This window comes from Ptiloglossa arizonensis, chromosome 1 (assembly GCF_051014685.1).
Source record: "Ptiloglossa arizonensis isolate GNS036 chromosome 1, iyPtiAriz1_principal, whole genome shotgun sequence".
Classification (NCBI taxonomy): Eukaryota; Metazoa; Arthropoda; class Insecta; order Hymenoptera; family Colletidae; genus Ptiloglossa; species Ptiloglossa arizonensis.
In genome coordinates this window covers 35,909,896-35,931,175 of record NC_135048.1, presented here as the reverse complement: position 1 = coordinate 35,931,175, position 21,280 = coordinate 35,909,896, and the positions used below count along the sequence as shown (strand labels likewise).

Here is a 21,280-nt window from a genome sequence, read left to right as displayed (position 1 = left end):
TCGTTCCCGCGGTTAGATCCGATTTCACGTTCGAGCGGATCGGCAGCGATCGACCCGTCGGAAATTCCATACGTTCCCGCGAGGATCCTTTTCGACGGCGATCTCTTCTTCGTGGGCGACGCGCAACCCGACCGTGCCCTCGAAAGATATTCGCCGGAACGGGCAGCTGCCGAACGAACCGACCTAACCCAGGGAATCGGCGCCCGATCTCGATCGAAGCGAATTTTCGTTCGCGACGCGAAAGAAAATCGTTCGTCCGAACGGAGCGATTCGATTTCCTATCGTTCGTTCTTTCCCCCGCCCAACGACCGGTAAATAAGAGTATCGAATGGACGCGATGCGACGCGGTGCGACCGCTTCGATCTATTCTTTCCGGAAGGAGGATCGGCATTCGCGGAAGAAGGCGCAGCCTCCGCCGGCACGAGTACCACCGGCAGCCATCTCCACCACCCTGACGGCGTCGCCGCTGCCACCGCCACCACCACCGCCACCGCCACCACCGCCACCGCCACCACCACCACCACCACCACCACCACCACCACCACCACCACCCCCCAACGACAAGGGGATGAAGAAGAGCGACGGTATCGAAGCGAGACGTGTATATATGTATATATAGAGGTGCGCGCACGTCGGCAAGTTCAGTCGTCTACCGCGTGCCGAGCCGCGAGCATCGGGCAGCCAACCCTCCACTGCGAATCCCCCGTATTCTTTCGTCTTGTTTTTCGATCGTGCGGGGGACTCGCAGCCATCGGCCGGTCACGTGTCTCCCGTCCCCTCGTTGCACGCTCGACGGCGGAAGTGCAGACGACCGAGTGCGAACCAACCCCTCTGCCGTACAGATCGGTCATGTAATTTACGATCGGGAGCGAGCAACGACACCGGTCTCTCCGCCCGAGTCTCTTTTCCGTTCGAAGGGTTCCCCGTTACGTTACGTTACGAACGAACCGTCCTTGGTTCCGATGCGCCGGATGACGCATCGATCGATCGATCGATCGAACTTGGACGGGGAACCGCCTCGATCCGTGATTTCGAGGGACGCGGAGACGTAGCTCCGTCAGTGGCGCGCGTAACCACCGATCGACCGCGCGATCCGCTTCGAACGCATCTTTTATCACCGTCTCGAGATCGTCGATGCGAACGTAGATTTCAGTGAGATGTGAGCCCAGGATGGAAATGAAGATCAGCATACTGCTTCTGGCGCTCCTTCGCCTCGCCAGCACCCTCGAAAGTAAGGATCACCGATTCGATTCTCGAACCCGCGCGCGCGGACCGTCCTTTTCGATCCTCTCCCTCTCGACGCGGGAAGCCTCTCGAGACTCGTCGATTCCTTCGACCGATGCACGCGCGCGAACCATTGCCGCGGATCTCGATCGACGGTCTTTCCGGTTTGCCCTTCTCCCGAGAAACGCGCTCGACCGAATTCCGTAACAACGGTTCGAGTTCCTCGACCCGGACGAGTTCCGTCTAGAACCGAAGTAAACAAAATTATCCCCGGATGCTCTCTTTTCTCGCGACGGTGCGTCGTTGGTGTCCATGTTCGCGTCGCGTTTCGAACGAACGCGACGATCGACCGATCGATTTGCGCGCGATGCCCGAAAAGAAGGATAAAACGTAGGATCGTTCTCGGTCTTTTCGGCGAGCAACGCGATCGTCTCGCGCATCGAGAGAGAGTCGGGCTCCGAGGAGTCGGGACGCTTTCGAAGGGCTTCGCACGACGGAGATAAATTCACGGTGCGAATTTACGGGTACGGACTAATATTCTGCAAAGCCGTGGCTCGAAATCGTGACATGTTTTCCCGTAAGCGTGACAGCAGGGGTAATCGTCGTTCACCCGGTTCTTGGTTTACCGCTTCGAGTCAAACGAGAGACGCGGTCGCCCGACAGCGCTCGGGGTAATAAAGTTTCGCCTTGGTCTCGGCAATGAGCAAATCGACCAAGAGCGAACGAGACGGTCGACGTACACGAAGCGTAAAGACCGAGAGATCTCCCGAGCGAGCGAGCGAATCCCGCTGACTGATACACGACGTAAAATCCCGCGCGCATCGTTAAACCGAGCTTTACCGTTTCCATCGCTCGGTCCGGTCCGGGCCGCGTCGCGACGTCTAAATTTACCGTGGCCAAGTTGCGCGCTACGCGTGTATCGCGTCGGACGATCGGGGAAAATCGCGGTCCGTTTGCTCGACCGGTGCGTCCGATCTTTCGGGGATGTTCCTTCCGAGGGCGGAGGATTCGTATCGAACTCGTCGCGTGTCGCGTCGATTCGCGATTCGGGAAGATTTATCGCGGGCGAACCGAGCCTCCTTCTTTCCAGACACGAAGGAGGAAGACGACGCCGAGGAAGACGACGAGGAAAATTATCCGGTGGACGACTACGACTACGGTGATTACGAAACCGCGACCATAACCAGCGACACCGATCTTATCGCGGGTGGCTCGTTGCCGATCTTCTTGGCGGAACCCGTCGACGCGTTCGTCGTGAAGGGAAAGCCGGCGACTCTGCACTGCCGGGCGGCGCACGCTCTTCAGGTACGAAATTTTGGAACCGTTCCGCCCGGAAAACGAGCCCACGGAACCTACTTTGCGCGATTCGAATTTAATTAACTCCGGTTCACCGAGTACCGCGACTCCCTAGGAAAAAGAGTAACGCGTTCGCGCTGGTTCTTCACCCGGAGAACAATGCGATCCGTGAGATGCGTCGAAAACCAGAAACAAAGCCCGGAGAAGGATTACTTCTCCAGCGGAGGACAGCTTTTTGGCTCGGTTCCGTTTCACGCGTCCGCGCGAAAATAGGCTCGGAGCAACGTCGCTGCCGTAATTTTCCACTTTGGCCGTATTAACCACTCGAGAGCCGGCTCGACGCGGACGCGGCGGGCTCTTTTCGCGGCGTAGCGAATTACCCCGGCAGCTTGTTCCGCTCGGTTCGCAGGTGTATTTTCGCTGTAACGGTGACCGGGCTGAGCGGACGCAGCACCAGGATTTTGTCGACCCTCGTACCGGAACGAGGGTCGTCGAGGTCGAGCTGAACGTGACGAGGAACGAGGTCGAGGAGTACTTTGGTAGGGAGAGGTTCAAGTGCGAGTGCGTAGCATGGTCGGGACCAGGTCAGATTCGAGGGCAGCCCGCCACGGTCGAAGTCGCTTGTAAGTAGAGAATTCTCCGATCTCTCGACTTCCGTTTCGTCCCCACCTGTTCCTTCCCTCTCGTCCCTTTGCCCGATTCCTTTTCCGCGCAGATGCCGAGCTCGTGTTTTTCGAAACGGTGCGATATTTTTGCATCGAAGACTCGCTCCGGTGGAACGCGAACGCGACCTTTCCACGCGGTAGCGCATCGCCTAAGATTCGCCAGGTCGCGGAAGAAGCGATTCGCCGAGAATCGATACCTTTCGATCGTTGGCGCGACTCGATTTTTCGAGCATCCTTCGTACGACCGTTTCCATAATTTCGATCGTCGCGGAATTCGTTTCGACGTAACCGAGAGAGCGAGGGTAAATTGAACGTCGTTGGAAACGGAGGATCGCGCAATTGTACCGTACCGGTACCCGAGCAGGGTCGCGATATCGAAGGGTGGAACGGGGAGAGGAAACGGCCGGCACCGAGCACCGCCTGGAATCGCTCGTAAAACGTAACTTCGTTAACCAGATTAGCGCGAACCGACTCTCGAACGGGTTTCGAGATACCCGACGCGATATTCACTCTCGTAAGCCCGGTGTCGACGCGGGTTGGCCCGTGCGCCGCGAGGGATGCTCCCTTGTTTTCACCGGATATTTCGTGACGCGTAAACCGAGTCGAAAATCTAATCGATATTCTATTGTAAAGCAAACACCTGCAGTATCGGTCAATTCCCTTTCGACCGCCCATTGTTCGATCCTCCTTTTTCCTCTTTCCTATCTTTTTTCCTCCTTCTCTTTTTTTCGGAAGGCAAACTCGTATCGTTGTCGCGCAAATTGGCACGGGATTCGATTTTCGGTGCTTTCGTCGGAAAACTCGTACCGATGCAACCGGCGTCGCGAGCCGTCGGGGAACGAGCGGTCCTTCGAAAGAAGCTGCGCCTTCGACGAACGGATAGACGTTCCTCGTTAGACGTCCCGTCTCGGTGGGTTCGGATCGCTCGGTCTCTCGAGACTCTCGCTCGCTCGACGAGCCGAAGTCGATTGTTTTCGAGAGCGTTGGAAACAAAGTTCCGCCTCTCGCGTCGAAAGAGCAATCTTCGTACGGACGCGTCGCGTCGCGTCGCGTCGCGGCGCGCAAACACGCGGGGCAAACAGGAAGCAGAATTAAATCCGTATTTGCGCGCAAACAGGAAACGGACGTGCTTTCGAAATTGAACGCGCGATATCGATCGGCGGTGTTGTCCCGTGGTCCCGTGGTCCCGTGGTCCCGTCGTCGATCGTCCCGGTAAGCCCGATATCCCCTTTAACGAATCGAATAGGCGCCGCGAATCGATCGTTTCTACTTCCCGCGAGTGTTTATTCTCGTCGAAATTGGGAAACGAATTAGCGAAGATCGGCATCCGTGTTTCCTTCTCGCAAAATCCGATAAAACTCTAAACGCGTAAATATCGACTCGAACGACGCGACAGCGTTGCGCGTAGTCGCGATCGAGCGTCGAGCGTCGAGCGTCGACCGTTGATCGAATCTAGGGGTTCGTTCGGCGACGATGGAAGATTCACGTGTACGAAAAGTTTGAGCCGCGAGCGCGAAACCATCCGATCCGAGTATTTCGATGAACCGCGTACGCGTATCTAATCGCTCATTTTTTTCGTTCCGGAGCGTATTAAAAAGCATCCCGAAACGAGCAATATGGCATCGGGTCAAAAGTAGTCTAGACGGGCGCAGAGAGCAAGAATGTAGCCGGTGCGTCGGTGTGGCCGCTGCGTGGCACAGCTTACCGCTCTTCACGAACGATATAAAAGCCACCTATTTTTCCGCCCGCACACGGCACACCGAATAATATACCATACCCGGTGGCTGACCGGTCGGCCGGCCGACTGCCCGGCCGCCCGGCCGCCCGGCCGCCCGGCCGGACGAATAGCCACCCTTGTGGCCGCGGATCGAGCAAATCTTTTTCTGCCTTTCCTAGTAGCAGCGGCGCTCGAGTGCGGTATATAGACGCAGCTCGTGAAAGCGCCCTTGCATTTATACACGCGCCCTAATATCGCTGAGTGCCCTACTCCCTCGTTCTCCGCTGCTGTTTTAGTTCCTCCCTCCCTTCCTCCGTTCCTGCAACGCGCGCTCTCTCTCTCTCTCTCTCGAGTCTCGGCTCTGTCTCGTCGAGCTCGCGTTTCCGAGGATTATTAAAAAAGAGCGAAACAGATGTAAAGGACGCGTTGTCCTCGAACGCAGACCTGAAGAAGCACTTTCTGTCGCCGCCGTACTCGCTGTCGGTGGAGGTCGGCCGTAACGCGGAACTGCGTTGCTCGCCACCGTTGGGGGTTCCGCGACCCAAGGTCTACTGGTCGAGGAACGGTTCGCCCCTCGAGACGATTCCCGGCTCCTCGGCGGCAGCTTCGCCCGTCCCGGACAGCATCCCCAACGAGGTGTCATCCGCCGGAAGCTACGTCCAAACCGCCGACGGACACCTGATACTGGGGGAGGCGGAACTCAGGCATCAGGGGAATTACTCCTGCGTGGCCGAGAACATCGCCGCGAGGCGGGTCAGTGAACCGGCCGTGCTGACGGTTTACGGTGAGACCTCTTGCGAATTCCGTGAGACCGGCCGCGCATGAATATTGCATCGGTGGTGCGAGTTCGCCCGGTGCGACTTGGACGTAATTAGAAACGGTAATCGCGTATCGGGGACGATGAACCGTAACGTTCCAGGATCGGGGGGCGTTCGTGAACGCGAACGCGAACGTAGTCTCCGCGAAGGTAACGTTTCGCCGTTTTCGGACTGGTTCCCAGTGAACGGCGGGTGGTCTTCCTGGTCGGGATGGTCGGACTGCAGCACCCGTTGCGGCCGAGGCGTACAAAAGAGAACACGGACGTGCACGAACCCGGCGCCCGTCAACGGAGGTCAGAGCTGTCCAGGGCCGGCCGCGCAAAGGGTCGAATGCAATCCTTCCTGTCCCGGTGAGCACGATCTCGGATCGTTCCTTCCGGTATCGACGAGACCCTCGGCGAGTCCGATCGGCGAGATTTAATCGCCTATTTTCGTGTTCACCGGTTGCTTTCAGCGGTCGACGGCAGATGGTCGAGCTGGTCCTCGTGGTCCGCATGCGGTCCCGATTGTGCCAGGGCGAGGAGGAGATCCTGCAACGACCCCCCGGCGAGCAACGGCGGTCGTCCCTGTCAGGGCAAGGACGTCATCGTCGAGTCTTGTTCCGCGGATCGATGCAACGGTGAGCTCCAGCTGGGTTCTCGACCGTTCTTTGTACTTTGTTTTTTCATTGTTCTCGGTGACTCGGGCAACGGCGGACCGCGTTCGAACTTATTATCGAGCGAACGTAATCCGCTTCTCGGCGATTCGAACGCGATTCGTTTTCGCGTTCGGTTCGATAGCACGCGGACCGTGACACTTTTCTTCCTTGTACCGTTCCACGCAGCTCTCGGACAAGACGGGCCCCGAGTGTTCAAAGAAGGTAAGTGCGGCTAACACGCTCGACTCGATGGAACGCCCGCTGAAAACCGTTCTCGTATCGCAGCGGCCAGAACGATCGATCACAGAAACATACTGGCGCTGTGGATCACTCTGAGTTTGGCCGCGATCGTTCTCGCGGTGACGACCGTTTTCTTCGTGCGACTGATGCGTCGGAAGGAAAGAACGGAGGCCCTGTACGGCGTCGCGAGGTTGGACTTTCGTCGACCGGGTGACCTGGCAAAATCGGTCGTCTCGAAGAACGATCGATCGGTACTCTCCGTCGACAGGCGTCTCGAGCAGGTGATCGACGAGTCGAACGCGGCCAGAATACCTAGGTAAACGATCATCGAGGAATCGAACCTCGATCGATCTTTGTCGTCGTTCCCCTTCTTCCCCCGTTGAAAGTTTCTCCGACCGTCTCCAGGTCTTCCTCGGAGCACCACTACGACGTGCCGCAGCTCTCGTTGCCCTCGACGACCAGACCGTCGCCCAGTTCTTCCGTGACCAGGTCCTCTTGCAGAAACTCGCAGCGCGGTCGAGGATTGTCCGATAACGAAGAAAGTCGATCGTCCCGTGAGCAACCGCTGCGATGTACTTTGGAAAAAATGCCGGCTCGTCTTTGACAAGTTTGTTCGGCTTTCAGGGTCCACGTGTCAGGGGAACCCGGAGAGCGCCAACGAGGAGGAGGAAGAGGAGGAGGAGGAGGAGGAGGAGGACGAGGAGGAGAAGGAGGAGGAGGAGGAGAAGAGGAAGGAGAAGGAGGAAGCCGAGGACCGCGAAGATCGCGAGGAGGACGAGGACGAGGAGGAGGAGAACGACGAGGAGGGCGACCATCGCCACCGAGGGCGTCGCCGTCGCAAGAACGAGAGACCGGGAAAGAACGAGAAGGGTCGGGAGGACTCGAGCGGGTTTATCGCGAGAGCGATGGTAGACGATCAGGGTGTTCTTCTCGTAGTGCCCGAGGTCGGAGTCTCCATGTCCGTCCCGGAAGGGGCGATTCCGCGCGGTCGTCGGCACAGTCTTCATCTCGCGGTCCTCGGAGACGAGTCTCTGCGACCCGGTCTACCGGCCGGGTTGACCCTTCTGTCGGCGGTGGTCGGCTGCGGACCGAACGGCATCGATCTGGCGAAACCCGTGATTCTTCAGTTCGAACATTGCGCCGAACTCAGAACGGGGAATTGGGAACTGAGCCTCTGGTCCGCGGATCTCGATCCGGAGACTCGTTCCAACGACTCGACCGCCTCGTCGAGCAGCTCGAACCTTCCCTCGGCGACCACGTGGCGGAAAATTCTGACGCTGGGCGGGGAACCGATCGACCTTCCCGGACAGCCGTTCGCCCAGCTCGATCACTCGGGGGTATTTCTGGTTACCGAGACGCCGAGCGTTTACGCGGTGGCCGGTGAGAACTCGGCCGCGGCACCGGGACTGGCCGTGAAGAGAATACGCGTTGCGGTTTTCTTGTCGCGCGAGCGAGATCGCATCGGATGTTATCTGACCGAGGACACGAAGGCAGCGTTCAAGCTTCTAGCGGAACAGGTGGGTCTTTGTAAACGAAACGATCTTCCCTGTGATTGTTCTTCGATCGATCGGTGGTTCGTTTCTCGGTGGGTTCAGGAGCGTCGATCGGGCGGAACTCGCATCGATCACGGAGTCCTGGGCTTCAGGGCGGGCGGTGCGTCGCTTCGGATCGAGCTGGAGGACCGAGAGAGCGGATTCGTCGAACGTCAGGAGGTGGCCCATCGTCGAATCTGGTCGTCGTCGAGGTCGAGCGTGCGGCGATCTTTCAGGATCGAGAAAACCATCGGCGAAGCGAGGCTCGGTTTCGAGCTCCGCGCTCGTCAATGCGGCTTCGAAGAGCACGCGCTCTTCCTGAGGATCGATCTGGACCCGATCAAGAGAAACGGCTCCGGTGGCAAGAGAGCCGGGAAGGCCGAGTCTTCCGTCGCGTTGCGCGGAAAGAATTCCAGCAGGACCACCGAATCCGTGGTTCCCGGACCGTTCAGGTTCCGTTAATTCTCTATATCGTAGCGCGCGTTTCGTTGGACGTTCGATTCACGATTTCCGTTAACGCGAACGTTTCCGATCGTTTCGATTCAAGGTTTTCGAGGACGCTGAGGAAACAACTCTGCCAGTGTCTCGATCCGCCCAGCGCCCGAGGAAACGACTGGAGAATGTTGGCGCAAAGACTGCAAATAGATCGGTGAGCCTTCGAGGTCCGTTCGCGCGACCGATCGAACGACACTCGCGACCGAAACCAATTTCGTTTCAGATACGTCGACTATTTCGCGACGAAAGCGAGCCCGACGGAGCACATCCTGGATCTATGGGAGGCGAAGCACCAAGAGGCCACCGCTCTCGCGGACCTTTTGAACCACTTGAGACTCATGGGACGCGTCGATGCCGCCAACGTCCTCGAAAATCGTCTCGGTCCGTGGATCTGAGGCCTCGATCGACGATTCGAGCACTGCCGACCGCGGGTGTTCATCTTTTACGATTTTCCAAACTTTTGTAAATAATACGAGAAAAGAAAAATACATATTGCGTCTGAAAAGGGAGACGATCGATGTAGAATCGCGTTGCACGGAAGCAGCAGCAGCGACCGTGTTTGTACATAAAGCTCGTTTCTAGCAAACTCGTGGGCCCGTTTCGTCGATTATTTCGCTCCATGTCCTCGTCCGTTCCATACTTTTCGTCGGCTCGAGTTCTCGGGATGCGTCGAGGCGCAGTCGCGAGTGCGTTTAAGCGGCCATTCGGTCGGCATTCCGACGCGATCGGCTGGACTTCTCTAGGCATCGCGTCCAAGAGCAAGGATGCGTGGGATGCTCGAAACAATGGGCATTATCGGAGCGAACACGGGAGCGAGGGTCCTGGGATTCTGGCAGGGTTCGAGGAGCTATAGGTATGCAAGGATGCCGGTCCTCGTATAGGTATGCGTGTATCCCTTTGGCTCCCCCTCGAGGTTGCTCTCCCGGCTTAGTTCCTCTTGCTCCCTCTCTCGGTCCTCTCTCGGCCCTCTCGCGGCGAACCGGGTGCCGTGAGGAGGGGTAGCATTTAATCACAGGAGCCTGCTGGTGGTAATTCCGTCGGACAATGGCTGTTGACCCGCGTCGCTGGGGACGGTGGACCGGTCCACCCGTTCGCGCCGATACCAATGGATAGGTTTCTCTCGGTCGATGGCTCGCGGCCGAACGAACGTCCATCGAAAACCGAGCGAGCCGAGAACCGAGAACCGAGAAACACCGAACGTCCAGCTAGATTTCCGACCGGAAAGGGAACGAATCGTCCTCGAGGGTGGCGAGGAGGGGGGGCGTCCGTCCGTTGTCCGTTCCTGACCGAAAAATCAGCGACGAGAGCGACGATTTCGCAATCGTGCCGCGTAGCCGCGATAACGTCGTCGTAACGACGCGGTTATTGCCGCGCGGCCAGCTATCGTATATGCATAATCCACGTCAGAGACGCATAAATTTCCAGGTCCGGAACCGTATTAATTTCCCGACTAATCGCGATTGGGATCTACAGGCAATTACGAGAAGGATAGGCCGATCGGATTGGCGGGCGCCGCTTCGCTCGCTTCCGTTAACGCGAAAGGGCCGCGCGCCCGCGCACCCGCGCGACCACTCGCCCGGTCACGCACACGCGACTACACCGCAACCTCCCTCCGTCTGCGCGTACAAAACAGCCGCGCGAGGGTGCCTTTATGAATTGTCCGGAGAGATATCGCGATCGAACCGCGTGGAAATCGATCTCTCCCTGTGCACGCCCGCTTCCGTACAAAGCCGACGATTCGCTCGCGAATAAATTGCACGAGCAATTGCCGTAACCGTGTCCGTAGTAATTGCTCAACTGCGTATGAATTATGTATCAACGAGCGAGCGTTCGGTAACTTTGGTTGTTTCGTACAACGAGTCGCGCGAGTAATTGCCGTAACCGTTAACAGCGTTGATCGGTTAACCGTGCACGGGCGTCGACGAGAAACGACTTTGCTCTCCGTTCGCGTTCGCGTTCGCGTTCGCGATCGTTTCGCTCTAGAGCGGTGAACGAGAGGGTGCGATTCCGATACGCCCGATAACGATACGAATTACAAGCCCCCCTTTGCCCGCGTCTGCGTTTATCGCGAATCGAGTCGTTCTTTTAGACGAGACGAAATAGCGGGAATTTCGTAATAACGGAATCGGGCCGGTGAACGTCGAAAGGCAAAGTTTCGATTCGAGTCGAGCGCAGAAAAATGAACGAGAGCGTCTCCGAACCGGGGTATTTTTTCGTCCATGTTCGGCCAGGTTTTTGCGCCGCCGTGGCACGCGTACAAAAAACGCGACCGCATAGTTTCGAAACAATTCCGTCGGTCGTGGAATTTCGCAACGCGCGCTGCTAAACGGTACTACATTTTCCGCGTCTACAACGAATACGCTGCAATTTCGCGCGATAACTTTTTCGATCGCGTTTTACGTCCTTTCAGGAGAGGTCGTTAAACGAGGATTTCGGTAGCGAGCTCGTCTAAATCTAAACGCGGCGCTGATCTGCATACGTTTTCTTACTCGGGCGCGCAACACCCCCGGCAAGCCCGTAAACCGATCCCCGTCCCACCCTCGTCGACTTTACAAATTGCGGTGCAGCCCGTTACGAGTCATCGAACGAACGTAAATAGCGCGACGCGACGCGACGCGACGCGACGAAACGGGCGAGCATCGGTTCCGTGCGCGTACACTCGTCGCGTAATTTCCGCGAAACTGTCTCGACGAACGAGTATCGGATGTCTCTCGATGCGAGCGTATCGCGTCGTCGTCGCGTACGTTCCTTCTTTGCGGCGAAATCTAGCTCGCTCGGTCGCCCGCTCGCGCGACATTTGCATGGGAACGCCCGGCCTTGATCCGCGAGGCAGCGCTGAATTATGCGAGCGCCACGATTTGCATAACTCTCGCAGGTCGGCACGATAAACGACGATTCGCGGAAAATTGTCCCCTGGCCGGAATTTAATCCGTGGCTCGATCGAGGGAAGTTTACGGGAACGACGCGAACCACCGCGACTTGGTCTGGTTTCGAGAGCGGGGCGCGTTCCCGCGGAATTGGGATCGAGCGACTGGTCGCGGGGACGTTGATCGATCGGGGAACGAGCTCGCCGAGGTGTTGTCGTCTTCTCGTTCGTTACGAGAAGCCTTTCGCCGCTTTTGTCTCGGAGGTGGTAGCAACGGGTACCGGTTCGCGGAGTACGTAATACGCGAGGCGCTCGCGACAGCAATCAGTCGCGCGATCAACCGCCCGGTGTCGACGTTTGCGTTCCAGGCTGTGCGACGCGTCTGTCTCGTGCAACGGGTACGCGCGTACAATCTATGGAAAAAGAACGGAAAAGCCCTCCAGGGAGCTGCTCGAGCCTCGAATCTAGGTTTACCGTGTCGCGGTGGCGAGCGATATCCGAACCATTAACGTCGTCTGGCTGACGTTTCTCTCGGTTTGTCTCCGAGTTTTTTTTTACACGGGATAGCCGCGATTGAAACGAAAGCCTCGATCGATCGATCGTATTCGACGCTTTCCAGCCGGAAAACGCAAACTTTCCGTACCGACGCGCCGAACGCCCTTCGAAGCGAGTCGCTCCGGTTCCGGAGTCGAAAGATCGAGCGATGTTCGCGAAAGGTCGGACCGGTTGGGATCGCACGGATCGAGGAGAAAGTCGATGGAGCGAAGGGGCGAGACCGCGCGCCACGCGCACGCCTCGATCGGTGAATACGTTAAGAGGCGAAGGTGAGAGGGTAATTTGTTAATACGATAAATCGCACCGTCGCGGCACCGTCGCCGGGGCCCAGGGAGGGCCAAGAGTCGCGAGGGAACGCCGAGCCGAGAAACACAGCCCCGGGTAATCGGCTTTTGATTCCGCCTCGAGTTACGGGCCGCGTCGATCGTAGCTCATTCCCGGTCCCGCGGCGAACTATCGGCTCCGTGGACAATTTACGACGGGTTCGCGCGACCGGTGTACTTCTCGCCGAAGAGGAAACAGAGTGGAAAAAGGTGCGAACCTCCGAGGCGATTAACGCCCAAAGACCGCGAACCGTGGAACGAAAAATCGAGAGGTTCCGCGCGATAAAGCGATCAACTTTTTCATCGGACGATTGGAGGGTCGTCGCGACGTTACGGCCGTGTCGTTTGGAATCTAATTAGCGGAAAGGGTATCGTTATCTCCGGCAATGTTTCAAGATCGCCGCGATGAACGGGAGATCGCGCGAGGGTGGGTCGCTATCGACGCCCGTCCGTGAAATTTGTCGTTTCGATTCGTTCCTCGTCGACTACCGCCCGAAAGATCTATCGCCGCTCGTTCCGCGCGAGTACGGATCGAAAGTCGCGATCCGGCGAACAGGTTCTCCTCCTCGTGACCTTTCCTCGAAACTATCCGCTTCCGTTGTCCGATGGGAAACGACGGAGTTGCGGTAAATAAAGTTCCTCCGTCGGTTTCGTTGGCGATTCCTCGACGGTTGCAAGCTCGATCCGATCCGGTACCCTTCTTCGTCGAACGCCGTATCGTATCGACGAATTGCCGGTACACCCTTCGCCGAGCGGTGCGCGTACGCTGCGCCGGTTCGAACGTTCAAAGTTCCGTGCACGTGCATGCTAATTCGTTCGCCTCGGTTCTTCCTTCGTCGAGCACATTTTGCGCTCCCCGGGATCGCCCGAACGGATAAATGTTTTTACCACGACCGAGAAGATACGTTTTTCAGCGTTGGCCGCGGTACCGGTCGAACGAAGTCGCTTCGATCGCTCGGTTGGGAACGTTACGATTTCGGGATTTTGAGAAAAGCTTTCGGACGTCGAACGCGGTCACCGCGGTATCGCCGATCGGAGAAACAGCGTCCCGAGAAGAGAAATACGTGGCCGGTAAAAGTCGGTGATCCGATACCGACGGACGAAAGGAGAGGCGGAGAATCGAAAGAAACGGGGCGTCGATGCTGCGAACCGGTATTCCATTGTCGCGAACGGTGACGGTGAAGTACCGTCTGTCGCGTCGCGAATATTAGTTTCGCTCGGCGAAGAATCGGACAACGTTCGCCGGGCGGAAACGTTGCGCGACTGCCGGTGAAAGCCGGCGAGGGTGGCCTCGACGAATATCGATTCGCTCGTAACGAGCTCGTTCGTAAATATCGGAAACGGTCTCGACGAACCGATCGAGCGCGATCTTTGGTAAACAACGCGGAAGGGAACGAACGGATTGCGAACGGACTCGGGCGTCGTTGGATCGTTTCTCGAGGATGAAACGATAACGCGCGCCGACCGTTTACCCGAGCCGAAAAACTTTCAAAGTACTTCGAAGGGCGTACCGAACTCTCCGCTGAGTCGCATCGAGAACTCGAAAAATCGCGTTCCTTGTCGCGGTGCGATCGAACGCGTCCGTTGCAAACTCGAACGACCGTTACAGGGACCGCTGCTCAAGGTGCCGCTATAAATACGGCAATAAATCGCCACCATAAATCGCTGGCTTTGTTACCGGCTGTATCGATATCGTTGTCGCCGCACTATCGAATCCCGAGCGGCGACGACGACGACGAGGACGACGCGGAGGACGACGAGGAGGACGACGAGCAGCGACAAAGAGACTGCCACGCAGTGGCGTTGGAGAAAGCGGCAAGAGATCGAGAAGGAGGGGAGCGTACACCCCCGCTACGTGTAGGACGCATGGCCGCGTTTCCATAAGAGGCTGCGACGGGGGAGGATGCTCGATAACGCTCTTGTTACTCGGAACGCAGACACGTCGTGCCGCGTGTCGGCCAGATCGGGCCCCTTGATCTTGTTAGCAGATACGACGCGACCCGATCCAGACCTCTCCCGGTGCACTCCACCTCGAGATCGTCTGGCGGTGGGGCCACCTTGTCACCGATCGCCGGAACACTCGGTACGGCGATCTCTCGATCCAACCGAGCTTTCGAATAACCGAATCGAAGCTCGCTCTTCCATCGATCGCGCGCGGTGAATCGGACCGATGACGGAATCGTATCGTCGTTCGCGGCGGTCGGTGCGCGGCTCGATCCTTCTCGAACGACGAGGAGAAATTGTACAGGTTCCCGAACGGACCGACCGCGATTCGACTTTGGTAGGACTTGGTTTCGCGCTCTTTTTACCCTTCGGAATTGAAAAGTTCCAGGGGTACCGCGACACGCGCCGTATCATCTTTCGAGGTATTCAAGGACCGTCCACGGTATTCTTTCGTCCGGGAGGGATTCGCATGCTCCGCGGCTGGAGACCTACGGCGGGCCTCGCGATATCGCCAGCGACGGCTCGATCCCTTGAACGCGAAACGATAAATCGCGCTCCTTTGGCGACCCGGTCTTCGACGGAGAAGAAAAAGAACGGTAATTCATCGTTGAGTCCGCTCGGCGTGTTTATCTTCGTTCGTAATCGATACATTTTACCGCTCGCCGGTGAACGAGTTCCCGTTCGATCGGCCGTTTCGAGTTCTTCCGCGTTCTACGCGCGCATTCTATTTTCTTTCTCGATCCGAGCGGCGAAATGGAAACCACGGGAAAAAGAGTCGGAACGCGAGATCCGGGAGAGATCGTAATTACCGGGACGAGATCGCGCGACCGCGATGCGCGAGGATCGGAGTATAAAATTGAACGGCAACGCGATAGCGCTAGCGTTTTCGACAAGAGTTAAAGAGCGTCGAGTCGACCGAAGACAGCGTTTCGATCGGTTGCCGCGCGAGTAGAACCGACTCGGGGATCAAATGGTATCCCCCGCGTCTCTATTACGCCGCGAAGTTGGCCCCTTTTCGATCGTGGATAACCAAAGTTGTTTGCTTCACCGTCTCGGGGCGTTTATCCCTTCGTATCGTGCGTACCGCGCGCGCAATTAACGAGCAAACAACTCCCGAGTCTTTGGCTCGTCTCCGTCCCCTTGGGCATTGGTTCCGGCACGGCGCGACATCTCGCGAACGTTCTCGATTCGGTGAAAAAATTCCCGTCTAGGAATTCGAACTGGAAACGTTTCGAACGACAACGATGAGCGGCGTTGTCGCGTACGATCGATCCTCTCGCGGGAATCGGTTGGTTCGCAGTGGCGGCCCCCGCGATGGTTCCGCGGCTCGCGCCGACCGGAAAGGGCCGAAGCGAAGTAAAACGGGTAGGTATGAAAAAAGGGCCGAGCCAAGGGGTGGTGGCGCACGGCGCACGGCGCACGGCGGACGGTGGACGGCGGACGCGGTTTATTTACGACGTTATTTCCGAGGAATCCAGCGCGCGCCGGTGCAGGCTGGTCGCGCGGTGGCAATTTGGTCGCTCGGCCGTGTTGGTCGCTCGCCGGGCCGATGTAAATGCAAATACAAATGCATTTAAACTGGCTGCTGCTCGGTCTCTCTCTCTCTCTCTCTCTCGGTCCGCACGGGGCCATAACCGTTAATCCGTGCAGCAACTAACCGCGCTCAAATGTGTACACGCCGGGGACACGTACGTACACGGGGACAGCCTTCAACGAAAGCCCCGGCTCTTCCGGGGCTGACGCTCCGATGTTGCCTCTTCTTCTTCTTCGTTATACCAGGCGGCTCCAACTACGCGGTTGGCTTCCTTTTGGCCGAACACCGCCGCGTTTCCTACCCGACGTGCCACGGCCCTGGATACCCGGCTAATTTCTGCCCCGTGTACTTTGTCATCTTAATTAGGCGTTTTAATGTCTTGTCCGCAGCGGCATCGCGGACAACCCGCGGACAAGTTGGCGCTGGAATTCCTCGCGGCAGGGAATAATATTCACGGAGTGTAACCGTACCGCTGTTATCGTCCCGCGATACCTCCCGAAACGATGTTCCTCGACCATTTTTACGAATTCGACGACCACGGGAACGAAACGTTCGGACCCGAGGTTCCGACGTTCCACCTAGTTGTACTCGGAACGCGTTTGGTCGACCTTTTCGATAAATTCCCGATCTCTCGGAGCATCGAAACAACCAGCTTCGATCGTCGGGGACGTTTCAATTATCGTTCCGAAGCGAAATACGATACTTGTCGACCAGTTTCCCCTTGGAGCTTCGTTTTCTCACGGAACGAACAAGATCGACCACGGGCGGCCGAAATTTCGTCGTTACGATGATTTACTCGACCTCGAGGAAACTACACGGACGACGAATAATCGGCGATTTCACCGATTTCTCTCGAACACGGGAATCCAATTAACGGTCGAGCACGAGGATCGTTAAGACCCCGGATAAACCTGTTTCGCCTTCCGCGATCTCGGGTCTCTCCTAACGAGACGTCGAATAATCGAAAGAAATCTGGCAGACGTCGGAAACGTACGGTCACCTCGGTGCGTCTTCTAAAAGGGCGTTTCACCGGGAGTGGCGAGTATTCGCCACCGAAACGCCGGAAAGAAACTTTCCTTCCCTTTCAACGACCCCAGCGAAGCTGGGCGAGGAGCGTCCTCGCGCTCGCTCCCGCTGTTCCCCGAAAACGGTTTCCTCCGTCGTAAGAATCGTAGCCGACGCGGCTGTCGACGACAGGATAAAGAGCCGCTCCTACACGCACTTACGTCGCGTCGTTCGATTCTCCGGTTTACGGGGTGGGGTCCCTCCCTCGTTCCCTCGTTTGTTCCCAAGGCATCCGATGGAGACCGTTCGCCGTCTTATCGGAGAGGAGGTTGCGGCCAGATAAGGCACGTCGGACGCGGTGCGCGCCCATCGGCATAAATTCTTTCGAGGGCACTCGCCGAACTCGCGAGCGATTCGCGAAAGGAACGGACGAGTCACGGGTGCTTCTTGCCCTTGGGAACCGGAAGAGTCTCGAAAATGCCGGTGCGTGCGATCGCGCGGCGGCATTGTTCGACTCCTTTTTCGAGACAACGGACGGAAAGGGGTGTACGATCGCGAACCAGCCGAGGGTGATTCTCGATCTTGCTCGGAACAACGAATACCGCGAGCTCCGGTCCCTCCCTCTTTCGAACGGATACGATCTCCCCCCGAATTTATCGCTGCGCGTTCGAATTAGCCCGTACATCCCAGCGTCCAACGATGCTTTTGCAACCGTCGCGAAACGAACCTCTCCCTTTCCTCCCTTTCCTCCCTTTCCTCCCTTTCCTCCCTTTCCTCCGTTTCCTCCGTTTCTGCGCGTACGGCGTCTTTGACGCGTCTTCCTTTTCCATTTTCGCTACGGGCCGACAGCGAACCTCGCGAACGAGTCGCGAGGAGATTTTCGTTGACGATTTCGACGGCCAGGGGGAAAGGGAGGATCGAACGAGACGTCGATTCGAATAAAGTTTGGAATTTTATTCGGTTCTCATCGTTGCGGGCACCGGTGTAGAAAGAACGGGGCGAGCCGGATAGACAAGGGTGGCGAGGGCGGGTTCGTTAGCCGATGTAATTTCAAAGTTGCTGACTGGCCGCGAGTATGAATGGATTGGGACGGATGCGCGGGGAAAAACGGGGAAAAACGGGGAGAAACGGGGAGAAACGGGGAGAAACGGGGAAAATCGACTCGCGAAAAACCCTCGTGGTTATTGCCGTCCCGCGGTTCGTTCCCGCGTCTACTATATACCTCGGCAACGGATCAGAGCCACGATTGACCGCGCAAGATTTTTCTCCCAGCCGGCAGGTTGGTCGTATTGCTCCTCCGCGGAACTCTCCTTCGAACCCTCCGACGAAACCACTCTCCCTTTGAGGAGTCTCGGGAACGTTCTTTTCGAAAAGTTTCCCCCTGCTTTGTCGTTCAATGCCCCGGAGATTTTCGCCGACTCGTTGGAAACGTCGATGTAACGCGATTTGGATGAAAGACGATCAGCGTCTTTCGCGAAACTCGATCCCGCCGGATCGATCGCCGCACTGGACGATGGAACGTATACCCCTGTACCGTTCGTTCGAGGTCTTTGTCGTAATATCGGCCGCGGTCGGTATCCGAATCCACGAGTCGACTAATCAACCGATACCGTTGTCGAATTTTTACGCGATCGGTAAATCGACGTCTCGACGATCGCCAGGCTCGGTCGATCGATACCCGCCACCATGGGAACGTCCGTGTGTTACGGAGACAACCACCTTCGTATTTAGAATCCGGCTATAGGCGTGGGCGACAAACAGTCCGGCTCTCGGAAACCGCAGAGAACACCCAATATGCGGTAAATTGTCTCTGACAACTGGTTCTCCGACACCTGCCAACACCGGAACGATAATTAAATTTGGCGCTCGAATTAATTCCAATGTTAGCCGTGTAGCTTCTGGAACGGTCGACTCGTAGATTACGCGGATTAAACATCGCGCTTTGCCCGTGAACGGTGAGGATCGTCGTCGAAGGCTTAAAATCGAGTTGCGGAAGAAGAGATCGTCGTCGACGTTCGGAGGCCCCCGAGCGGTCGTTTCGAGCCATCGACGACGGAACGAATCTTTCGCCGAGCGGTTTCGCGCGCCGAATCCATCGGTAACCACCGTCCGACTGTACGCGTTCGAACAACGAGCAGAAAAATTCCCGAAATACCGAAAATACTATATTGCCCTCGTTGCCGGTATAGCGATTAATCGTCGATAGGGTGCAGGCAGTTTGTTCGATCGTTGACCATTTCGAAAAAGAGAATCGAATACGGGACAACTTTCGACTCTTTCTCGATGTTTGTATCCGTATTGGACCGATCCGGAACGATCGTTAACGACTCGACTCGTTTGAAAGTACGATTATCGATCGGTCGAGGGCGAGGGAGAACGGGGTGCGTTTAACGTGCACGTGGGTGTACGCGGAGGGAAAAGGGGGAGGTGAGTTAAAATACCACCCCGCAGGAAACAATTTCGTTCTCGTAGCCAAGTTCGTGGCGCAGCTAGAGTTTTTCCCCACGGTTTCGGGCGCTGCGTTTGTACGGTCGTCGCAGGTCAGAAACACGGAGTAATACCATGGCTGCTCGCCCATCTATTGTAACAGCCTGCCGTCACGAATCCGTCGTTTCGAAAGGCCTTCATCCGTGTAAAAGCCTCGCCGATTCGCCGCTAATTATGACTAACGACAGCCTTTAACGCGCGGCGGCACGCCAACCCTCTCGCGTAGACACCCCCGGCGTCCTATTATTTTTTTCGCTAGAATTTCTCCGACTGGCCGGAGCTCGCTTCGAAGGTAAATCGTTGCCGAGCAACGCGCCAACGTCGAAAGAATCGTTAAGGTGTGCGTCGCGAAAGACGAGTTTCCCACTTTCTCCGGGAAACCCGAAAAATAACTCGGGATACGTTCACTCGGCGCGATCGCACGAAAACTTGAAACGTATCGAAAGATTACGCGGAAGGTAGCAAAGTACCGAGAGGTATCGCGGCAAATGGAAAAAGCTCGGAATTAACCGGAGGATACCGAAAGATTTCGCGGAGGAACGCGGTGCCGAGCATCCGAGGATTCAACGTCCCGGTGCTATCGATAACGACTCCCTCGTTAAACGAGAGGTCTCCGTAAAGAAACTGCGACTCGAGTGATAACTTTTCCGTGTCGCTGTGATCATTTTGCCCGGCGCGGCGCCGCCTTTCCCTTACAAATGCCATGTAAATGAATGCAAATTAATCGTTCTGGATCCAACCGTTTCTCTTTCTTGAAAATTTTCTTTCGAGATCGCAAAGCCGTCCACTTGGCGAAACTGGTCGATCCGTGGCGCGAACAGCTTCTTTTTTTCTCCGTGGAAATCTACCCGCAAATAAACGAGTCGCGGCCAGCCATTTGCGAGAAGACCGAGACCAAGAACGGCGTAGTTGCGGTATTCGTTAAAAGCCACGGGGAACAAACGAAGCCGGTAAATTGCACGCCGTTCGAGAAGCGAAAGAAAAAAAAGGACACGCTCTTTCCCGATATTTAATTTAACGGAATACGTTGTTTCGCTTTCGACTCCGCGCAGCTTTCGATAACGAAAAGCATCGCGTAACCGAGCAGCGTTCAAGGTTACCACGTTTTCCGCGGTACCTACCTACTTGTAAGAACCCGGTTGGCATTCGGAAGTCGGAAAGGAGAAGCGATCGAATCTTTCCGATCGATCCTCCTTACCGTCCGTTTGCGTTCCTATCGCTCGCGCGATATCCGAGCTTACGATTTCCGCAACGAGTTTTCGACATTTCACTTTTCACTTTTCTCCCGAGAAACAAAGAGAAAGACGATTTTTAAAGGCGCTTCGTTACCTCGACAACCATCGTCGACCATCGTCGACCATCGTCGACCATCGTCGACCATCGTCGACCATCGCCGACCATCGTCGACGTTCGCGAAAGGCCGTAACAAAGGAGCCGACGCGCACAAAGAGGAATATTATTCCTGCCGGACGTAATCCTGGGGGAAGAGTGCGAATATTTATTACGCGGACCGCGCTTAAAACGGCCAGCCAAAGTGAAAACAATGGCGGATTTTCTGCAAACTGACTGGCCAGCCGCGAGTACGCGCCGACTAGCCTGATTTAGGGCGCATACTTTTCCCTCTACGTTCGCGTTCTCTCTCGTTTTGTCTTTCGCGCGGAAAAAAGTTTTCCACGCGGATAGAAGACGAAGAACGGTGCGAGCGACACCGTTGAGAACCGTTGCATCGTAAAAATGGGCGACCTGGGGAGGAGGAGGAGGAAGAGAAGGAGGAGGAGGAGGAGGAGGAGGAGGAGGAGGAGGAGGAGGAGGAGGAGGAGGAGGAGGAGGAGGAGGAGGAGGAGGAGGAGGAGGTGGAGAAGGCGGAGGAGACAAGAGCGGAATTAATAGCTGGCTGACTTTTTAACTCGCCCGCAACTTTGTCGATTAATATAACCTGTCG

The 21,280-nt window shown here is 56.7% G+C and overlaps 1 protein-coding gene across 1 annotated transcript; it reads left to right on the top strand.

Moving 5' to 3' along the window:
- The first annotated feature begins 700 nt into the window (after positions 1–700).
- On the top strand, positions 701–9,158 carry LOC143144357 (netrin receptor UNC5C). Its single transcript, XM_076306686.1, has 14 exons — positions 701–1,231; positions 2,315–2,529; positions 2,930–3,143; positions 5,345–5,686; positions 5,903–6,070; positions 6,175–6,339; positions 6,544–6,579; positions 6,643–6,913; positions 7,003–7,151; positions 7,222–7,331; positions 7,479–8,114; positions 8,193–8,581; positions 8,677–8,778; positions 8,848–9,158. The coding sequence occupies exons 1-14, from the start codon at positions 1,171–1,173 to the stop codon at positions 9,017–9,019; spliced, it is 3,030 nt and encodes a 1,009-aa protein (XP_076162801.1). The 5' UTR covers positions 701–1,170; the 3' UTR covers positions 9,020–9,158.
- The last annotated feature ends 12,122 nt before the right edge of the window (positions 9,159–21,280 follow it).